General features: G+C 47.1%; 4 protein-coding genes across 4 annotated transcripts; 2 read left to right on the top strand and 2 right to left on the bottom strand.

Annotated features, from left to right (window-relative positions):
• Positions 1 to 2,254: 2,254 nt before the first annotated feature.
• On the bottom strand, positions 2,255 to 4,415 carry N7506_000143 (anion exchange family protein; the record flags this gene model as incomplete). The annotated part of the gene is made up of 7 exons (XM_056949439.1): positions 2,255 to 2,499; positions 2,561 to 2,984; positions 3,044 to 3,187; positions 3,256 to 3,459; positions 3,518 to 3,693; positions 3,778 to 4,133; positions 4,192 to 4,415. 7 exons carry the CDS (start codon positions 4,413 to 4,415, stop codon positions 2,255 to 2,257), a joined length of 1,773 nt encoding a protein of 590 aa, XP_056815354.1.
• Positions 4,416 to 7,942: 3,527 nt separating this feature from the next.
• N7506_000142 (SET domain-containing protein) lies at positions 7,943 to 10,276 on the top strand (the record flags this gene model as incomplete). The annotated part of the gene is made up of 9 exons (XM_056949438.1): positions 7,943 to 8,152; positions 8,226 to 8,291; positions 8,349 to 8,774; positions 8,833 to 8,877; positions 8,937 to 8,957; positions 9,018 to 9,163; positions 9,259 to 9,814; positions 9,870 to 9,993; positions 10,047 to 10,276. The coding sequence occupies 9 exons, from the start codon at positions 7,943 to 7,945 to the stop codon at positions 10,274 to 10,276; spliced, it is 1,824 nt and encodes a 607-aa protein (XP_056815353.1).
• Positions 10,277 to 11,548: 1,272 nt separating this feature from the next.
• Positions 11,549 to 12,693, bottom strand: N7506_000141 (uncharacterized protein; the record flags this gene model as incomplete). Its single annotated transcript, XM_056949437.1, has 3 exons — positions 11,549 to 12,328; positions 12,383 to 12,432; positions 12,519 to 12,693. 3 exons carry the CDS (start codon positions 12,691 to 12,693, stop codon positions 11,549 to 11,551), a joined length of 1,005 nt encoding a protein of 334 aa, XP_056815352.1.
• A 6,447-nt stretch (positions 12,694 to 19,140) lies between these two features.
• abr2 (laccase abr2) lies at positions 19,141 to 21,438 on the top strand (the record flags this gene model as incomplete). The annotated part of the gene is made up of 7 exons (XM_056949436.1): positions 19,141 to 19,332; positions 19,381 to 19,436; positions 19,492 to 19,662; positions 19,711 to 19,881; positions 19,942 to 20,052; positions 20,103 to 21,080; positions 21,411 to 21,438. 7 exons carry the CDS (start codon positions 19,141 to 19,143, stop codon positions 21,436 to 21,438), a joined length of 1,707 nt encoding a protein of 568 aa, XP_056815351.1.

Genomic DNA, 21,438 nt, shown 5'->3' with positions numbered 1-21,438 from the left:
GGTCTATATTTAAACAAAAATCTGGCGGAGTAAAAAGCAGAAAAAGGAACGGAGCCTTTGCCCAGAAAAAGGCGCGTTGCTAAGCTGGGCGGTGCATGTATGGACAGGAATGGGACAAGCACAAGACCACCAAGACTGGATCAAGAGTCGGTGTAGGCTCCAAAACCCAGGAGGCATTGGCCTGTGGCTTATGCCACGCAGACCACAAGGTCAGAGGGGCCACGATGTTTGTCATACCAGGCCTAACACGTAGGCACTGTAGGGCATGGTTTAGTACGTGAATCGAATTGGTCTATAATACTTGTAGGCAAACGTCAATGTGAGGTATACAATACTACCAGACGTGTAGAAACTAACCCAGTATAGTGCGCTTCGAATGCATGATTCCTTCTTCCGAACAGGCAAATACGGTACGGTAAATCCGAGATTTCACAAAATGACCTTTTGTCGGAATATATCCTTTTGTTAGCCGGGTGACAACACCGGGGCTGCAGCTCCGTGCAAGAATGCGTATACCAAGCAAGGGGTGTTGGCACTACCCAGTATCGGAGCATGGAATCAAGGGATATATTGGAACCTGACCTGACTTGACACGCATCTATCTTACATCAATCGATTGACTTTTGCTTTGAAAGGATAAATAATCACTTTCCACTTAACTGTGTACACGGTACCTAGCTGGTGATATCAACACATTCAAAATCTCAGATTCTAGAGATCTCACCGAGTAGGAAACGCGCCACGTAGTCTCGGGCACCATGAGACCAGACGCTCCTGTATTAAAGACACCGAGAGCGCGAGCAACTGCACATCTTCGTCGGCTTTGTTTGGGTGCTCCCTGGCTGTTGAATTCAGGCGGCGATGGATAGATAGGCTAGGATCAGAAAGAAAAACACCGGGAGAATTGCGACATTAGTTCTTGATAAAACATCTCATGTGCCGTTAGAACACGAAGCAACGAAAGACCCGACAGTATTTTTTTTGCTGGGAAACGGCTGGATGGCATTGTTCCGTCGGCATGAGATCAGTAAAACTTGATTCCAACTCATTACAACATAACGCAAACTTGGTAAAGGAATGACATAAGGGTGGAAGTTTGCGTATAGTTTAACGACTCATCGATCGTCACCATAGGTTAAATATCAATCCACTTGCCAGGGCCAGGGCCAGGAATGATCATCACTATCCTTCCAAGATTCTGCGTCGGTGGAAGATTAGGACTAATGCTCTAGTGAGTTGGCATACTCTGTTCATTTCGAATGCTTCCCCTTCTTTTGTACCAAGACTTCAAGGAGCTGATCTGCTCATGGAAGAAGCCGCCGGTGTCATTTTGCCGGACCATGTGCCTGTGGTTCCGCTTGAGAGTCAAGGAACTGGCTGGTTTTCGAAGCCGGCGTAGGTGGTAAAATGTCTCGCGGCAAATAGGACACCTAGTGTCCCTGTTACGGATCCAGTCGTCAATGCAAGGTTGGTGAAAGAGATGCCCGCACGGTAATTGTCGAAATTGTGAACTTGGACCCAGATCCTGTAAGCATATGACGCACGTATCGGGAACTTGGCCCGCAGTCAGTGAATTGAGTTCAACTAGAAGGACAGCTCTCTTGTGATGAAAACACACAGGATGTTAGGTGTTGGGAACCATTAAAACGCGGCATTGACGATAAATCCACCTCGTATCTCTCGGAGTAGCTGGAGCACATTTTTTGATACCGAAGGAAAACTGGCACGCATACGTTTGAATGATTTGGATAAATTCAGCAACGATTAAAGGCTTGGCCGCTTGGATGCACCTTCTATTTAAGTTGGTAACTATGTGAAGTCATATTAGATAATCTAGATACAAAACAGGCCTTTTTCACCATAACAGGAAACGTGTCCACGCTAAATCCGCTCCAAAGCACAGAGAAAAGACTAAATTGCGCTCTATCCTAGAGCTTTCCACGTGAACGCGTGGCTGCCCACTTGCTAAAAATACAATATAGACTAGCACCTGAAACACAAATTGTATTTTTCACCACGGTAGAAATGCTCGGATATTTTTATCGGAATCACTGCGAGATCCCAATGTATGCGTGAGGGAAAACCATAAGATGAACAAAATATTCTAGGCTATCTCAACTTGACAATGTATGAATTGCAACTAGTTTACCCAAGCTGTTAGTTCCTGTCTGCCGTTGAAACAAGAATTGACGTAAGATAATAGTATGCTGTGAGATATGTTGCGGCCATTCCCAGTCTTGCATACCTTGGGTACTCAGCGATGTACACTCCCGGCTCTTTGTCGGACGGCGCCAGATCGACGCTCAGTGTACTGTCGTTCAAGACCGTAGCTTTCGGTCACAGCTTGTCCGGGGAAATGTGGCCGCCCGCCTAAACTCGCTAAGACAGCATCATTGTTTGCAGTCAGATCATCCAACACATCCAATTCACTCTGAGAAAACCACCTTGGAACAATCCAGACACGGAAAGGAATCAGAGCGATGATCAAGACCGGGAACCCTGGGTTTCGTTGCCGTTAGCTATGACAGCAATCTACCAAGGAAAGAAATGAAGGCCATACCTATAGCGGCGATAGTTTGTGATATGGCGACGCATGCAGCGACTCCAACGAGCTGACATGCTATGTAAAGCACAATTTTTCGCTTTGGCACCGTCAGAAGAGGCTCGCCACGCTGCACGAAGCGGTTTTCCTGCATGAGGAAGATGGATTTCTGGAAGATCCCGTTGGATTCCACAGAGCCCCAGCCCACTGTGAAAAACACGCCAGCGAAAACGGCGGTCGGCATAGTATGTAAAACGATGAGGAGGGGACCTGTCATAGTGCCAATAATAGCTAGACCCATGACGAAGTGAGAGACCCGCTGTTCCACGACCGCGGCAGCCTCTACGACCGGACGACGAATCTCAGCCCCTTCCCCTTCGTCAGTGGGGATGATTCGGAGATGGGTCTTGTACACGGTCAGAGAGTCCGTGTGCACGGGCGCCTACCCCAAATCAGTATACCTGAAGAAATTCTCAAATGCTCAAATATCACGGCTCTTACCTGGGGGACTAAACCATTAGGCAAGGGCACGCCCACAATGCCTGCGATGAATGTTGTGCAGCCCAAGAGGAAAAAATCCCAATGGAAGCCAGCAGGCTTCTTGAGTGGAAATTGCCGGGCTTGCGCAGTCAGACTGCTAATATTCTTCGAGGCGACGGATTAGACTCCAGGAACGGAATTTTGCTACTGCGCCAAGCACGGCAGTTACTCACATGGTCATAGTAAAAGAGCAACATGGTCAGAAATCCGAAAGGTAAAGCCGCAAATATCCACTTAGTATCCAGTTCCCAAAACGGAATGAGCCAACTGCGGTTTTGGGTCGGATAGAAAGCGCGAGTAATGGGAACGAAGCTGATGTGGGTGGATTTGAGAGTTCCTGGAATGTGCGAGAAGCCAACCCAGAATATAGTACAGAACTGAAGAGATAAGCAAATGGCCAACCGGCGAGAGATCCTTCGGCGGGTTTGAACTCACTACATAGGCGTAATCGGCGAAGATACCACGATAGCCAGCTTTCCAGACCGTGCTGGACCCCAGTTTTTCCAAACCATAGATGGAGAGAAAGTATAAGATGGCGATCATGCAGCTCATGAAGCCAGCACTATGGCCAACCGTGGTAAATTCGTTGACCAGTTCCTCGACGCCTTTGACTGTCATCCGATTAACATCCTGTTGTCTCCCCGAATACACCCTGATGCACATTGACTATGGGCTCCGGTCCGATCTCCACTTACTTATGTATATGATGCCGACGTACATACCAAACGATTCGCTGGAGAAATCGGTGACGTAGCGCATGTAGTCGCAAATGTTGCAGAGCGCGACAATCCAGTGGAAAATCGCGGCCCATATAGCCGTCCAGCACATAAAGTTTGGAAAGATGGATGGCTCATAGATCGTCACGATGTCATAGATGGTGTAGTTGAAGAGTGAAATTAGACCAGTTATTCCCACAATGGTGAGAGGCTGAGCTCCCAGTATGCTAAAGACCATAGCTGCGAGGGCGGAAGAGAACAAGCCTTCATTGATGCCGTAGAATTCGCCCGTGCGCCGGTACATATCAAGGGTGTATGCAATAGCTGGAAGAATGCTGAACCAAGAGTCAATGTCCCGTTTATAAATAAATGACTCGACGAGGCGATACACACTTCACGAAATACATACGCACTGCACTTGCCACGGTGCGATAAGTCAGAGCATCGCTGATATCGCTCCAATAAAGCGGAAGCCTTCTTCGTACATCATGGTACATACCCCGTCCTATTCGCAGAAAACGCACGCCCTTCCATCCAGAAACATTTTCATACGAATAGGATGCAGCGGTCTTTTCCCTCGATAAAGGGGGCTCCTGGTCTGCAGAAGATGACATCATCGGTATTGACAGGTGTCGAATGGCCAGAAAATATTTGGGCGAAGGCAGAAATGGAAAGGAGAACGAAACGAAGTCTTCAGGACTGCGCCGGACGGTGAAGGGTGGCTTTTTATACGTAAGGTGGGTCTCGGTGCCGCCGCGCAGGCAATTGTTTCTCTTGGCAACTATGTCTACGGAAGCATCGATGGGTCAGGTGATGGCTTTGTGCGAGTTCAAATCATACGCTCCCAGAGCGACCGAGATTGATTCATCATTATAAGGTATTAATCGGCCGTAGTAGCTAATGAGCCCGCCCGTGCATTAAATCACTCGAGATATCCTGCTGTACGCTTTGCTCTTCAGGGTGACTATGCTTGTAAATCTGCCCGGGCAGAAATCAGATCCAGTGGGCACCCGGGAATATTCTGTCGAGCAACTCCGCCTTGGTTGTCCACGGGATCCATTCATTCCCCACCCAAGTACTCATTGATTCTTATCCCTGTGTCGCCTCTTCTAATCGGTACTTCCTTGTCGCTGTCACTATTATACACGAGGCCGGCAAAGGCAAGATCATCTTGACACCACTGCCAAATTTCGAGCAGCAGTAGACGAGTAACATTGGAGAGATTTGGAACAGCATTGCAAACTCTTAGAATCACAGCTTGAAGAAAAAATAAAAAATAAAAAATAAGCATTTACGCTTTTTTCAAGTGGGGTGTAGTCATTTCTACGACCGTAGAAATTTTCTGCGCTGAAAGAATACATGCACCCGCTTATACACGAGAGGGAAATGGCCGTTTGTAGGTCCTATTACTTACATTGGGTGCGCTCGGCTGTACTGTATCTCAACTTGTGGGCTTTGGCTGTGCGGACGCGGAAGGAAGGCATCAACCGGTCAGCAAGTGAGTACTGGGAAAAGGTCGCGCAAGCCAAAAATGTCAGCCCATGTCTCCTAGAATAATAAAGGACGAATATCAAAACATCGGGATTGCATGGTGTCGGAACGTGGTCGTTACAGTACGGACTAGTACGGGCATAGCCAATTGAGTACTTGAGAGTGTGTTTTCTATAAACTATAGAAAGTGCAGAATAAATAGGGGATGAGCTTAGTAAGGTCGTTGAGAGCCATACGATCATCAGGCAGAGGGGGTGCTGAATATTCCTCGGGCGCACTAGTAAACTGGCGACCCTCTTTTGTTGACACATGGTATTGTGTGCTGAGTCAAACCTTGGTGGCAGTGTAATTACCCGGCCTAAATTACCGATGCAAAACTGGTCAATTGCAGGCCAGTTTCTGTTCCGTCGCCGACATTTCTCTCCACATCGCTTCCACGATGATGGCAAATATTTCTAACGATCGTCTTCACCACTATGCCAGCAACCACTGTGCCAGCCTTTCGTCCAATGCAAAGCTCCTCTCTGAGGCAGTTGATCCAGTCGCTCATGCATGTGAGACTGTGGAAGACTCGCAAAACATGACAAGCCCCGTGTGTGACATTAAGGATGCCCGTCTACAATCATGCGCAAATTCAAATTTGTTGCAATGCGTAATCCTAGAATTTTTCGGTAATACAAGGATCTATCCTTACCTGCAAGAAAATTTGCTCACCGAGACATCAGCTTGCATGTTGCACACTTTTATGTCGACATGGGTGACGGTTTCGCCCTATCAACGAGACAGAAGTGCACCTCATATCCCCTACGACTCACTACTTGCCTGCCTATCTGGTACAGTGGTGGGTGCTACACTGCTGCCGTTGCTCATAAGCATCCTTGCGCGCTCGACTGGTGGTTGCGTCAATCCAATCATTACCCTAGCCGCATGTGTGTTCGGTGTCATATCGTTCCCTCGCATGATTCTTTATATCGTGAGTCAGATGCTGGGAGCTGTGACCGCAGGGTTGGCTGTACGACGCGCGTATGGCAGTGGGGATTTTGTAGTGCGAGGGTGCTATCTTGATACGAACAAGATTGCTCCATTGAAAGCCTACACAATCGAACTAACTTCTTGCATCATCCTGATGTATGCTATACTCAAAATCGCCATTGATCGACGCCGGAACATGATATTCAACGATGCCTTATCGCCATGGTTAGTGGGTTGTGTGATTGAGTGCGTAGCTCTCATTCAGACGTTCACTACAAAAGGGTATATGGGAACAAGTGAGACTTATACAGCGTCCATTAGGTGGGAAAATTGATTACTAACCTACGGTCCGACTTTTGGCAGGCATGAACCCCGCAAAATGTTTGGGTGTCTCTGTGGCATCACGCTCCCCCGTGCAACGTTGGGTTTATTTGGTGAGACAATCTACTAGCATCTTGCGGAAAGTTGCAACTAACACTCACTTAAGATCGCATCTTCCACGGCTGCTGTTGCTCGTGTTTTATTTTCAGGCTTGCTCGAATATGTTAATACACATTCATCAGCGAGATGAAGTGTGGTCCCCTTTATGAAATCTTCCAAGGAAAGCGAGCTTCATGGAGGTTCAGTGCTGATCATGTGATTCAAGCTTGATAAATCAGGCAATGAGATATTGCTGGAGCCAATCATTGTCAGTATAGGGGTAAATTACAAACCAGAGTTGTTCACACCCATGATTGGCCAGGACATACTGTAGTTCACAGATCTCATTATCTCATGAATTTCAACATTATTCACGTCACTACGGCTCAGCCTGACAGTAGGATCTGGATCAGCACCACTATCAAAATGCACTGTTAGTACGGTTGTGTTAGTACGGTTGCTGATTCTACATTCAAGTCTGCTATTCATTGCTCGTAGAGCATTGTGTCGAACTGAGGGGTAGTTTTTTACCACTAAGCACAGGGTTAACTATCAAGTACCCATTCACATGTCTGACCCTTCAGACGGCGACGCAAGGATGCTTCCGGCACTTCAAATCGACGCGCCGCTTCACAAATAGCGCTGGTTTCTTCGTTCTTTATAGCCTGAATAGCTAATAAGATCCTACCCTCTTGCTCAGCTGGATTTCTTGAGGTTTGGGAGCGAATTGGTGGTATGGTGAGTGGTTGGATTAATTAAGATCTAGTTCATGGACGCGTTTTGGGTAGGGTGCGCCACTCGCTTGGGAATTACGTTATCAGCATTGAACCATCATGAACCTCGCTTATGAGTGAGCAAACACCATGTCTGCAAATACTAGGTGAATTACATAGTATAGGTAGACAGACTTAAACAATCTCTTTCTCATGGCGTATGCTTCACATAGGTAAATATCATATTATCAACACATGCCTCTGAACAACAACAGTAGAGGCCTCTTTTTTGCCCGCACATGATACTTCTTAGAGTGACTAGGGCGTTTCCGAGTTACTAAGTATGTTTTCGTTTATGTGGTTCAACAAGATAATGAAAGCTTGGTACGTGAGGTTGAGACCACTTGAGCTTTGCCGCTGAAATCATGACGTCATCCCATGGAATCGACACGTAATCTGCTCGGGCAGAAAATATTTCTTTTCAGCTCCTAGATCGTTTCTCAACAACTCGCCGCATTTCTCTCTTCGCAACACGACGAAAAGTTGTCATGGAGACTACACGATCACCGTCAGCCCGTCACACAATAATCTCGACACTATGTGAGGTGCTGAACAATGATTTCTCCAGCCAACTCCAAAGCCTGATAGCCAGGTCGGGCGCAGCCGACAGTGCTTCTATCCTCCGTATTGAAGCGACCCTCTGTCCTGCAGTTGCTAATTTGGCTAAAAAAGCGACTGGCCAGCAGACTGTTCGGTTGGTATGAGTGATTGGGTTTCAAACACATAGCAACAACGTGAAATGGTGAAGCATCTGCTGAATCATTACTCTAGGGTTCTATCGACCTGCGAAACGGTCACTTGGTGGTCGAAACTGACCCTACTCCGCCAGACTCACCGGTATATAATTTTGGAATAGCGAACGGTTCATCATACTAACCATCCCTTTCGTGACAGCAGCCTTTGCAGAGCGCCGCCGCGACAACGGCGCCTATTGAATGCAACGGCGAACCTCGCCGCACACGCCATCGCATGTCCAATGTCAATTTGTCTACCACAGCAGAGTCGGCTACAGATGCTTATGACTCACGTGAATTGCAGAAGAGACGAAAGGTAGTGGGGGGCATTCGCCCGTGCATATCAACTTCCAAGACGGTCTGTCCCGACGTGACCGAGCTTGAGACCGAGACGCCAGCCGAACATACAGACCAACAGATGCAGGAAAATGAACCTCGTCAATTTCGTGGCGATGCGCGCTTTCCACAGCGAAAACCTCGCAAGGAATGTTCCGTGCCAGTGATGCAGCCAACTTCGACCGGCAAATTTGTTAATGGGCTTTGGAAGCAACTTTACTCGGAAATTCAGTGGGACAACACAGCCTTGGTACCTAATACCGATTCTCCGAACTATCTCGCTATGGTATTTTTAACCAGTGTATCAGGATGTAGATCGGAATATGCCTATCCACGGAGGTATGAGTCGGGAGGTAAGTCTAAAGCCCTTGTAGCGCGGTTGAAAGTCTCGCTAATATTGCGAAAACACCAGGCCTTTCGCACCGTCAATGTAGTATGTTTGAAGTACCGATGTCAGACCCAAACATCACGCGCATTGGAAATGGTGCTACAGACCTATTGGATAGATTGCTACGAAGCTCGGATTGTTTCGATCCGAATTGAACACCCAGACCTATCCTCTACTGAGGCGCGAATGATGGCCTTAAAAGAAGCCTGCGCTGTGCTCCGTCTTACTGAGAAGGAGTTACGGAATCGACTGTGAGCAACACTTGTCGTTTGAGCAATATGAAGAAGAAGCACCAGTCTTCATGTGATGGCCCACTGTACAAGTTCACTAACCGGACCGGATACAGGGCGATCTGGCGAGGTTACAAGGAAATTAAAGATGCTGGAGGGTGGGCGAGCATCATCTTCGCGAGTACAGGTATCTATCGATTTTGCAAATACCGGGTGGGGTTTGACGAGAACTTGATCTCGCAACTTCGCCAACTCCGTCAAAGTCTTGAGGTTGCCGCCGATACGCTTCATCCAGGCTGGCGGAAGCTGCTCGAGGTCATCGGCCAGAATTCCCCTACTCAGTACTCCGGTCATCCTCACGAATGGGTCACAACAAGCGGTCAACCGGCTCGTGAGCTAGCCTCAACATACGATCATCAGCCCGGAGGCCTGAATTACAACTTCATCGACGAATGTGTGGTTGACCAGACTGTATTTGGTACGGACGATCCCCGGCGGATGCCACAGATTGACCCGGATATCTGTCCGAGCTGCCAACAGCGGCAGTCGAATGTTGTGGATTTGAACCGCTGTAATTGCTTCCCGACTTTATTTGGATGCCCAAAGCTTCCTGTGCCTGTTCAGATTGGTCACGTCAGCAAAGGGAAAAATAATGGAGTTGTTGCTCGTTGTGTACGTCACTGCCAAGCTCACGATAGATGATAGGTGCCCACTGACACTTTCCCAGGCTTTTGAGCGAGGCGTGGCAGTTGGAGAATTTGTCGGTTTTGTGACGAGCGGAGTGAAAGGACGTGATGTGATGATGGGTGGTACAAAAAATCGAGGACATCAAATTTTCCAAGGGGACATGGGTCAGTCTCGCTTGCTAGGGTGCGGTATATAGCTAACATTACTCCTACGGCAGGTAACTTCACTCGGTTTATCAATCATTCTTGCCATCCGAATAGCCAGTTCCAGAAGTTCTTCTGGCAGGGCATTGAGCGCATTATTGTGGTTTCACGAGGCATCTCGCCAGGCAGTGAAATAACCGTGGACTACTCTGATCACTACTGGAAATCGTTGGACAAGCATTGCCTTTGTAAAGAAGCCTGCTGTCGTTTCCCACCAGCTTCTGATAGCGGCACCGGCAATTAAACAAATTATACCAAATACCAAGAATACAAAGGCTATTTGTGGAAAGCTTTGTTGTGGGTCAATCCAGCCCTGGACGGAGCTAAGCATATAATTGTATACTTGAGCTCTGCCGCGCTGAGGATATAATCCAAGCTGGAACTGGTAGGGAGGTCCAGTAGAATCGGATAACGATAGCACAGCGTCGTGAGTGTTGAGGCATTTGCTTAGACAAATTATTGGTAGCATCTAAGCTTTTACCGAACCATTTGAATCCGGCTTTACACGAGCTCACGACAATAAAAGGTCCGACTACAACCGCTTCAATTCGCCGAAGATAGCACCTACCATTAGTGTAAACGATGTGAAGTTCGACACTTACTTATAGCAGACTGTAGCTATATCATTCATTGTCCGTTTCAAGAGATATTGTACGCACTGGTTCTATAATAAACCAATGGTCGACTTTATATCATAGAATGAGTGTAATTTCAAGAACTTGCAGATGTTGCTATATTTAACACAATGAAGCGATGGATGGCTTAGCGACGTAGTGATCTAAAACGCAGGAAATGAGTAAGCATATGGATGCTGTAATAGGTGACCGCATTGTCTGTCGCGACAACCCGGTACGTGCGGTGTCCATTTACATCGCGTTTCCAATTGCGATGCTAGTAAGCCACTCTCTCTCAATTGATTATATCCCCGTGGGAGACATAGATCAACATGGCCAAATGTGACAAAAAGTAGTCAGATAATATAAAGACTTGCACCACCGTCCATTGAGCAACTCGTATAAGGGGCCACATCAATCGGACGCTAGGGCCCTGGGACACACGTCAATCATGGAACTGATGTCATACAGGTAAGTCAACTGCATCTACTCGACTTCAGCTATCATATTACGTTGAGTTTCAGACCAAGATATCACTGGTGGCTTTGCAAATTTGAGATTGTCAACACTGAGTGCAACTAGATTTACTTTCAACCTCTCAGCAATTTTATGGAAAATATTCGGGCGGCGCAATAATTACATTGCTATCTTCGTTTGGAGATGTCGATATGTTCCTGGTGGAAAAGGAGGGGAGGCGGATCGTTTCATATTGTACCTGAAGAGGTAATTGAAGCGATAAAGTCGCGTGGCCGGACTCAACAATTTTTAGGTGCAAAAACACGGAGTATCGACGAGAGACCAAAGATGAAACCGTGGTTGGAGGAAGATAGTCCGGGGCTCTGTACGAAAATCTGAGGTTTGCCGACGAGTGCCACACTCGGTCAGTCTGTTCTATCGTGCTGTTAGACTTCCTGCACCCCCACCCCAAAAGAAGACGAAAATACTGTACCTGAATGGGACAACGGCTGCATCCATGCGCTAAAGACTTCCTTTTGGGTGTGGCAGGTACCAATGTCCACGACCTCTGTGGTGACTGGAGAGCTTGAAGCATCACGGCGAGTAGGCACACGTACCTGGGGCTCGACGGATATGAATGTCATGGCTCGAAGCGTAGACTCAATGAGACAGATGAGAGGAGGCGGAGCAATATGGGCGCATTTGCTGGTTTGGTCAAATGGCATGTATCGTGCTCTCAACTTTACCGTAGTTGACACGCCAAACTTTCCAGGCTTAAACATTAGTGGTTGAGGTTCTTCGGCTGAGATAGACAACTTCCCGACTGCGCGGAATAGGAACCGACTGCGCAGCAGCGTTGAAGCCAGAACCGTGTATTCATCCGGAAAGTGTTCCGTGGCCACGGGTGGTTGCTGCTCCGCACAAGTGAAGAGGTTGATGGGCCTGACTTCCTCTGCAACACAATATGCGTCTCGAAAGAGCTGTGCGCATATTTGATACTTGATGTGACAGCAGCCCTTGTACCATAAACTCGGGTCCCGTTGACTGGGCTGCGAGAAATTGATTAAAAGAGAGCTGGGAAGCTGGTGAAGTGAGCCCAGGTCTGCGTCAGTGGTGGTGAAAGATGGAAGTGGTTGACGCGGCACCATGAACTGAAACTTCAAATGATCACTCGAATCTTTGACATCGACGTTCTGATAAAGAAGTATCTGAGTGGCATATACGAGCTATGTATTGGTCAGAGGCGAAGAACGATCCGACGCCGCCAATGCAAGCCTTACCTTTCGCGTTGTTTGCATGTGGTATAATCGGGAACATCGTCCTCGTGCGTCTATGGTATTAATTAGGTCCCCTGGGGAGTATCACTGGCAGTCAGTCTACGTATCCCATACGCAGTATCAAGACTAAAAGACTTACCTTCGAATGTCACTTTGATGCGTTGATTAATAGCACGCTGTCTGTCATTTCCAGAGACGACTATGTCTCCCTCAATACCGCTGTCGCTCAAGACAAGAGGATGACAGCAGGAGCGACCTGGTCCTTGGTCCGTACGTAGCGTGCTATTGACCACAATATCTAGAGCAAGGCTCATTGATGTGATTTATGGATGGGAAGAGACTAGAGGAAGGTAGCATAGAAGCTTGGACAAGGCCTCATTACATTTTTATGATATGAAGGACTTCAGGCGTACTTGTAGGGGGGATCCCTTTACGGAGTGGGCTTGTGGAGCCGGTTAAGGTTCCGGACACCAAGAATACAGAGATTTAGTCATCACAAAGGTTATGAGACAGTTTTCCAAAAGAAAAAACTCTCACTCTTTCGTCGGCATTTGCCTTAGGAAACTCTTCGCCTGCAGCTATGGAAACTTTTCACAACATAGTGAATGCAGGGCACACAAAAGTGAAAGGGGTTAAACATTCATTTTATATCTTGGTTCAGCCAGGGTCAGAGCATTGAAATAACATGATAGCGATCATTCTCCTTGTTAGCTAGCGCAGAGTTCTTTATGAGTGGCAAATATTCTGCCCGGAAGGATTTTCGATTGACTTGGCAATTCTGCCCTGGCAGTCCTTTACATAACTCATGCTGTGTCATTGATTAAAAATCACGCCCGGTACAGGATTTTGGGTAAGCACAGAAGTTCTGGTAGAGATAGAAAATTTAGACTAAAGAAAAGTTCAACAAAAGCTTTAAAAAACAATAACATACAATTTACGTATGTGACTAGCTCTACCGCCGTCTAGCAGCGATACCTATGTACTTGTCAAGACGGTGAAAATTGTCCATATCTTGTGCGGTCAACCAGCACACTAGTTTCCGGCGACACGGTTGTTGCTAGACCCTCTTACTGATTCGTGTTGGAATGAATGCATACCAAGACGAAGGGCCGCGAATTCTGAGCATTCCACTGTTCCTGGATTTCCGCAGCACGACACATTTCCCTTATTCGAGAAATTTCCTGGTTCGCAGCTAAGACAAATGTCATATTGCACCCAGACTGGAGGGCTGTCGCTTGTTGATGTCAGGGTCCCCGCTTTGGGAGTCTTTACAGGCCAGCCTTTCTTGGAGAGGCTTGGCAATAATATAACGGAAACAAAACATTTCTGCCCGGGCAGAAACTTAAATCGAGGGATCGCGTATCACAATTTTTAGGCAACATGCCATCGACATCATTTCAAGCAACGTGAAACCATCTTAAAAGCCCAGCACGATTACTTGTTTCTCCATGATCCATTAACGATATATAATCGCAGAGAATGCTGATTGTTATGAACGTCTGCATATGGTAATGTTTTCGAACGCATTTTTTGTTGGTTTTTTTTTTTCGACGCTCATCTTCGTGCTTCGAGGCCCTCATTAAGCTCTAGTAATCGAAAAGTGAGGACGAGTATGCGATTTAGTAACTTTGTACTTAGATTCTCCACGCAAAGGTATGATTTCAGATTAGTAGCAAAGTCTGCGTCGAACTGAGGGGATGGTATTTTGACACTAAGGACAGGGTTCTTCATCAAGTACCCATTCTCTCTTTGTCTCTGTATGGCAAACTGGGTACGCTCGGCATACCAGCGTCGTAACATGCTAGGAACGACTCCTGAAATCCAATAACGCTTCAACAGCAAGACCCCGATGGATACAACAATCAATGCATCTCAAGTGGACACCTCAATACTAGCACACACCAGTATCATTCAATCCGACAATTTGTCAAAACACCAAAAGGTTGTATCACAGAAGCGAGACCCAAAACTGATACAACCAATCTTTCTATCACATATCCCTATCACAGATAGCCAGTCACTGTTGGCGTTGCCGATCAGTCCTGGCTGACTATATACTTCAATGGCTTCGTTCTGTAGTTGCCAGTGCTTCTTTTGCCTCATATTCTACACCAGTAGCTTCCACGATGTCTACAATTTCAAAATTATCAAGGAGACGTGACTGGATGATATTTCGTTCTTTGAAGGTAAAGTGAACTCGCCTATTCATGGATTCTGGTAACATTCGATGAAGCATAGTATAACTGCCTATGGCTTTTGATAATGATGATCTCATTTGCCCGATGTAGCTTGCTCTATATATATGCTGCTATGCGGGAGTGCTGTCAGGCCTCTCGGCAGCTGCCAGGTGGTCGCCAGCCCACTAGGCCATCGTCAAGGAACTCGTCTTGCGAATTTCGATCAATCGCCCTCAAATGGAAAGATGTAGACTAAACAAAAGAAATGTACGGACGCAAACATGGTAAACACAAAGCCAGAATGAACGAACGAACCTCGTTTTACCCCTGATCGAGGACCCGGGCGCCACTTCAACACACACCATTTCCACGCCCTCTTCTCTCCAACCGTCCAGACTTGTCGGCTGCCACTTGCGAGCTCGCTTAGATCAAGGGAGTACATAATGGGCGCCATCCTTCTTCTTCCGTCACACTCTCTGAGGGGTCATTGTCTCCGCCCCTTTGTGTTCCCTTTCCTCGCCCAGAGCTGCCTATGGCTTTTCTGACACGAAGGGAGAAATATGAGCCTATCTTGCGTAAGAACTAGTTGTTTCTCTCATTTTTGTCTATATTTCGTGCGCTGAAAAACTCCATACAGCAATTGTATAATTGCTTGTCCTTCCGGGCGATTTTAGCAACGACAACATGGTGTTCAAGAGTCAGGTGTGTCGGTCAGAAGAATGAGATATATGGTATACGTGGTTCGCTAACGACATTTAAGTGGCTTGATGACAGTGCGCTAGCTACAAAGTATTCCGGGGGTGAAATGACAGGGTGTATGCATAAGAAGGGGGCTAAGCATACATTTCATATGGTGTCAAGACGATGTCTCGGTAGGTCAATCGAAATGGTAGGGGGCTTCTCCATGATTTAGCATGGTTTTGAGATCACATAGACTCTATTTCGGCTTGAGAGACATCAAGGTTTCCGCCAGAACCTCGTATCAAGACGATAGTGATCATTGAATTCGAGGCAGGCCGCCCGTGCAAGTCCGAAAACCTTAATCTCACAAGGAACATGTATCCTATTACTTCGTCGGGCCCTGACGGAATGGATCGAGCGTCCAGTTCATACGACAATGGAACGATTTGTTGTCCGGTTCCCCAGCGCTGGATTGCGTTGAGCTGCATTGGCAGGGATGGTGGGAAAATAGAAACATTGTGAGAAAAAAGAGCACCATTCTTGGTAGAAAAGTCGAAAATCTGTTTTATTTTCAGTAAGGGCATTGTCAACATGTCTTCGATGAGCGTACCAAAGAGGTAGTAGGGTCCATATCTTGAGCACAGTTTGTAATGGAGCAAGAGAATGAAAAGAGCGGAGCGGTTATTTGGCAGGTATCGAAGCCAAGTTGTTTCTGTTTGTTTGACACATATTCTGCGGTCACATGATTATGGGCCCAAGGCAGAGTCATTGCAGCGTAACCGGCCAAGTAGAAGTTGCTTGTCAACAACATGAAGTAAAATAACATATTGTGATATGGATTCCATGGGGCGACAGTGCCTAGAGTATGCTAACTTGGCGATCAAAGCATATATATCAAGTCATGTTTTTTAGTGGGAATACGAGAAATGATCTGTCGATAGGCATTCCAAGATTTCCAAGAACATCTGGTGTTACCAAGACTCTGGGCACGCCACACTTGATAGACCAATGTGCAAATATCTCGTGCGGAATAACACCAAGAGCCCCCGAATCCCTGAGACAGAGGTAACTTTCCATGGGCCAATATACTGTAGAACGATTAATGACTGATCAGAAAACCTGAACTTGCTACACCAATATTGCATTTCTAGTTAACTCGTTGAACTCTAAACAATCTGTCTGCCTATTTTCCAGAACCACTGGCTGGGTAGCACGCATACCATGTATTTTTCTGAAATCGTCCAGGTCTTCATTCGATCGCATAGAACTATGGAAATAATGTCGAGAGCGCAGAAATTTCAAAACAGCAGGAATCAGACCGAAAGATATTGAACTGAAAATGTTTGTAGCATTTACATTATGACAGACGCACTTACAACTGTCAAGTACCTTGTGCCGCCTTTTACCCCCCAACCTCCTTATAGTTCTATACCTCTGAACTACAGCAAGTACTACTAGACCTCGCACCCGCCCGCGAGCGGCCCTCCGAGGGTAGCTCGCGGACCCACAATTTTGAGGGCCGACAAACAAGACAAACAGGCAAAAAACGTGACTTTTTTTAATTACGCTATGTATGAACGCTGTTTATAGACCTTTTATATACGTAATATTTAATTTTCTTTCAATAGGTAGAATACATTAATATTTAAATTTATAAACTACTTTCAAATGAATTGTAGAACGCGTTATTTAGATAGTTTATAAATTACAGAATTTCACTCAGAAAGTGGTAGTTCTGCCGCATATCTCAAAAATATATATCCAATATCAAGATATGAGTTCTACATTTTTACGCGATTTCTCAATTTTCACGGATCGCATTTAGTTCAAAACTCAAAGATACACTTAGAAAGTTTACTTGAATCTATGGTCTAATTTTGAACTTCATACGATGCGTGGAAGGTCATAATACAGCAATTACAAGAGGCTGGTTATGCGGGCGGATGAGGGCTGATGACGGCGGCCCTCGCGAGGGCTGAGGGCCGGGCGAGGGCGGGCACCTACACGCCCTCCGCCCTCGCGGGTCGGGCGGAGGGCAGGCAATGCCCGCCCTCTAAATGTTTTTGGCGAGGTCTAAGTACTACCAGCTTTATTGCGATTTCTGATAGAATAAGTCATAGCAACTCGTCCAAGTCGTAAGCCTTGCTGACTCGGATCATACAACAACGGAGGTCCCTCATATTCCTGTCACTCTAGTAGACTACGAGGCGAGTTTTTGTCTTGTCTGCTCGAGCTCTCCTATACCCATTCGATCGCATGCTGTCATCATTTCCACATAGCTACTGGTGGCATCGATGATGAGCCAATGTAAGGTCCAGATCGTCTCGGCCCTTCTCTCAGTCGACTCTGCGCATCAGTCATGTGCTGGTGTGTCTACCTGATACAAAGCCCAAGCCACAATGGGCTCATATCACCGTGTGTCTCGGTATTCGAACACTGTGAAAGAATAGCCTCCTTGTGGATCGAATTCCTGGCGTCTAATTGGTGATCCCCATTGTTCTGGGTTGGCATCTCGCGTATTTTCAACCCTGGCACTCCGAAAGACCCGATGAATGCTGGTGGTTTTGTCTTGCTTCGTGGCAGGCGAGTTTTCCTGTGGACGTCTCTGTGGAGCGTATGAAGTGCCAAACTCTTCGTCTATGCCACCAAACCATTCCTTTGAGTTGAATGGTTATTAAGTCCAAGGCAAGTTCGACATCCCAGGCCAGCCGCATGCCATCACGCTATCTGCCATCTAATTCCAGGATTGAAGACGAGGTCCGGCCCCATCTGTTTCGCACCGACAAAACACTGGACGACGTCAGCCCTCGGGGTCCCGTGAGATAATACTGACGCATGTACGGTTGTGGGTCTGGATCTTAGCATTCTCGCGAGTTCTAGCGCCCCAAATGATTCTTTCCGGTACTGCATCGGCAGGGTGCCATACGGCAGTCATGGAGCTCATGTAAGAGCGGGGACTTCGATCTCGAAGACGTCAAACCGCTCCACAAGAGGATGATAGGACTGGAATAGCACTCATTTTTAGGAAGGATTTGCCATTGAACTCAAACCAAGCAATCAAGTTCTATGCATTGCTATTTCTGTGGGACTGATTCCGCCTATCCGAGCATATGTCTCCACTTAGGCTTTTAATGACGACCGATGCACTGGCTATCAAATATCAATGGACTGTCAGACCATTAACAGTTAATGGAGGATATATAACACAGAGCTGATCAATTAGATAGACCATGCTGATAAGTATTGAAGGCGAAAGAGTAGCGATCGTTGCGACCGCTTGACATATTTAAGCACGGAAATCTGCGGCGTACACTGCGAGTGAAACCGAGTAGGACGATTCGGATAGACCTTGCCATTTATATGGATCATCTCAAAAATCATGTCCACGATCACCATCACGAAGTCAGGTGCATCAATCCGACTAAACAAAGAGGGATGTGGGCAGATACCTTTTACTGCGCATTCTTTGTTTTCAGCAGACAAGTCATCCAAGTTTTGGCTAGTGGACATACTTAGGCCATTATCATTCCTCGAGTTAATTGCAGTGACCTCAGGAATAACAATGGGTTGTCCTACTGTTGTTCCGTTGCTGGGTGATTTTCTATCGGATCTCAGTCGTACGATTCCCGCCGACGGGGTATATCAATTCACATGCAGTTTGATTCAAAACGATCAGTGCCATGCACTGGAACTGAGACCGAGATCAAGTTCTCGTGGTTGGCAACAATGCTGAATGCAAGGGCTCACTGTTTTCAAAATTTTCAAAAAGGAGGAATGTGATGATTTTGTGGCTTGGCAACCATGTAGGAGCTTACCACGGTCTGGTTATAAAGCTGGCAGGGAGTAATTTGCTGGATGCGACATTTGGCGGGAAAATTTCTCGATGCCATATCAGTCTACAAAATGACACATACGCAGTCGCTGTTCCTGACCTTGATGGGCGCTGCCGCCCTGACTCAGGCAGCCAAAGTTCATTATGACCTTGACCTTACATGGCAGAGAGGCTCGCCAAACGGACATGAGAGAGAGATGATATTTGTGAATGATCGCTTTCCAGGCCCTCCATTGATTCTAGATGAAGGGGATGAAGTCACAGTGAGCCTGATCCTGCTTTTAATCCCCAACCTTTACTAAGAGGAATAGATAGATGTGTTTAACAACTTGCCATTCAACACATCGGTCCATTTCCACGGCATTGAGTAAGACCCGGGGAAGATGCACTACCGAGAAGCTCACAACACTGAACTACATCAGACAAACCAACACCCCATGGGCCGACGGAGTATCAGGTCTCTCCCAATGGGCCATCAAGCCCGGTGACAAATATCGATATCAGTGGAAAGCCACGACTTACGGTACATACTGGTACCATGCCCACGACAAGGATAGAATAATGGATGGTCTCTACGGTGGCATTCGTATCCGGTGAGTATGTAGCAGACCGTCTCTTTGTGGTTCTAATGAGTGAAATAGTCCGTCTGACGACCGGGAATCGCCTTTCTCAATGATCTCCGATGACCCCACCGATATCAAGGCCATGACCAGAGCCGCCCATGATGCCCAGTTGGTGATCATGTCTGACTGGAACCATCTGCCGTCCAATGAGTATATGGATGCTCTCAGAGAAACAGGCTATGATATCTTGTAAGGGCCCAAATATGATAGGCAAAGGGCGACGCTCACAACTACTAGTTGCTCGGACAGCATTCTCATCAATGGCGCAGGCTCCGTATACTGCAAAGACCCTGATTACCTGACAAACCTCCAGCCGCCGCAGGTCAGACAAGTCATAACTGAGTCTTTGACGGATAAGGGGTGAGTCTGACCTTTGTTCTACTGAGTTAAGAACCACTAATAACCATCAGATGTGATCCATTCATGCCAATTCTTCAGGGGAACTGGGAGCACCACCCAGAGAAGCTTCCTGCGGGGTTGAACTCTGGATGTGCTCCCAGCGAGGGTCCGATTTCAGTCTTTGAAGTGACACCTGCCGATCGATGGGCCAGTTTCAACTTCGTCAGTGCAGCAAGTCTCAAATCGTTAATTTTCTCCATCGATGAACACCCGATGTATATCTACGAGGTGGATGGACGTTACATTGAGCCCCAGCTTGCACATCAAGTTTCCATTTACAATGGAGAGCGTTACTCTGCTATGATCCTGTTGGATAAGGAGCCTGCCAGCTACACCATCCGTGTTGCTGGTCACGACAACCAGGTTATCTCTGGCTACGCCACTCTCACTTACAAAGGCAGCGAGAAAAGCAAGCGTGAATCAACGGCATACATCGATTACGGTGGTAGCAACACCACAACCTCTGTAATCGACTTGGACACTACTAACCTGCCGCCATATCCTGCCGTCCTGCCTGCGGAGGACGGCGACGATTTCCATCTCCTAATCCTTGGACGGATCAACTCATCTTGGGAATGGACTTTGGATGGAACAACCTTCCTCCCAGCCAATCTGAACCAAATGGAGCCAGTGATTCTCAACCCCAAAGCACCCGGCCTGGCTTCTGCCCTCAAGATCGAGACCCTGAATGGCACCTGGGTGGACATTGTGTTCCAGCTTGCAATCCCAGAGCCGACCAAGTTGCAGCCACCACACCCAATGCACAAGCATTCCAACAAGGCATTTTTGATTGGTAGTGCAATGGGAAAGTTCACATGGGGATCTATCGCTGAAGCGAAAGCGAGCAGCCCGGACAGCTTTTTTGAAACGCCTGTGTACCGCGACAACTTTGTCACCGCGCCGAACGGAGAAGCTTGGATTGCTATTCGATACCAGGTTGTGAACCCAGGGCCATTTCTCTTGCATTGCCATATGGAGACGCACTTCATGTCGGGCATGGGAATGGTCTTGCTAGATGGTGTCGATGCTTGGCCTGAAGTTCCTGCCAACTATCTATAGATTCTGTTGACGGTCGATGGATCGGTAAGTCTCGTACGTAGCAATGGATTAGCACTAAACGGCTGTTCTTCTAAGTACATCCGTCCACCTGTTCCATACATACTCAGACTCAGGGGCTTGCTTCTTAGTAAGCTTCTCTTGTGGATCCTGTCCAAAACGGGCTTAGTGGTAAACTACCACTGACACTATCCTTCAATATGGTATCGATCCCGACGACGTTTATAACTTCGACGAGACTGGTTTCGCGATGGGATTAATAGCGACCACGAAGGTTGTTACGAGGGCTGA

The sequence above is a fragment of the Penicillium brevicompactum genome (assembly GCF_028827555.1).
Source record: "Penicillium brevicompactum strain IBT 35665 chromosome Unknown utg000001l_segment0_segment0, whole genome shotgun sequence".
NCBI classification, from domain to species: domain Eukaryota; kingdom Fungi; phylum Ascomycota; class Eurotiomycetes; order Eurotiales; family Aspergillaceae; genus Penicillium; species Penicillium brevicompactum.
The sequence above is the reverse complement of the archived record's forward strand: the minus strand, read 5'-3'. Positions and strand labels throughout refer to the sequence as shown.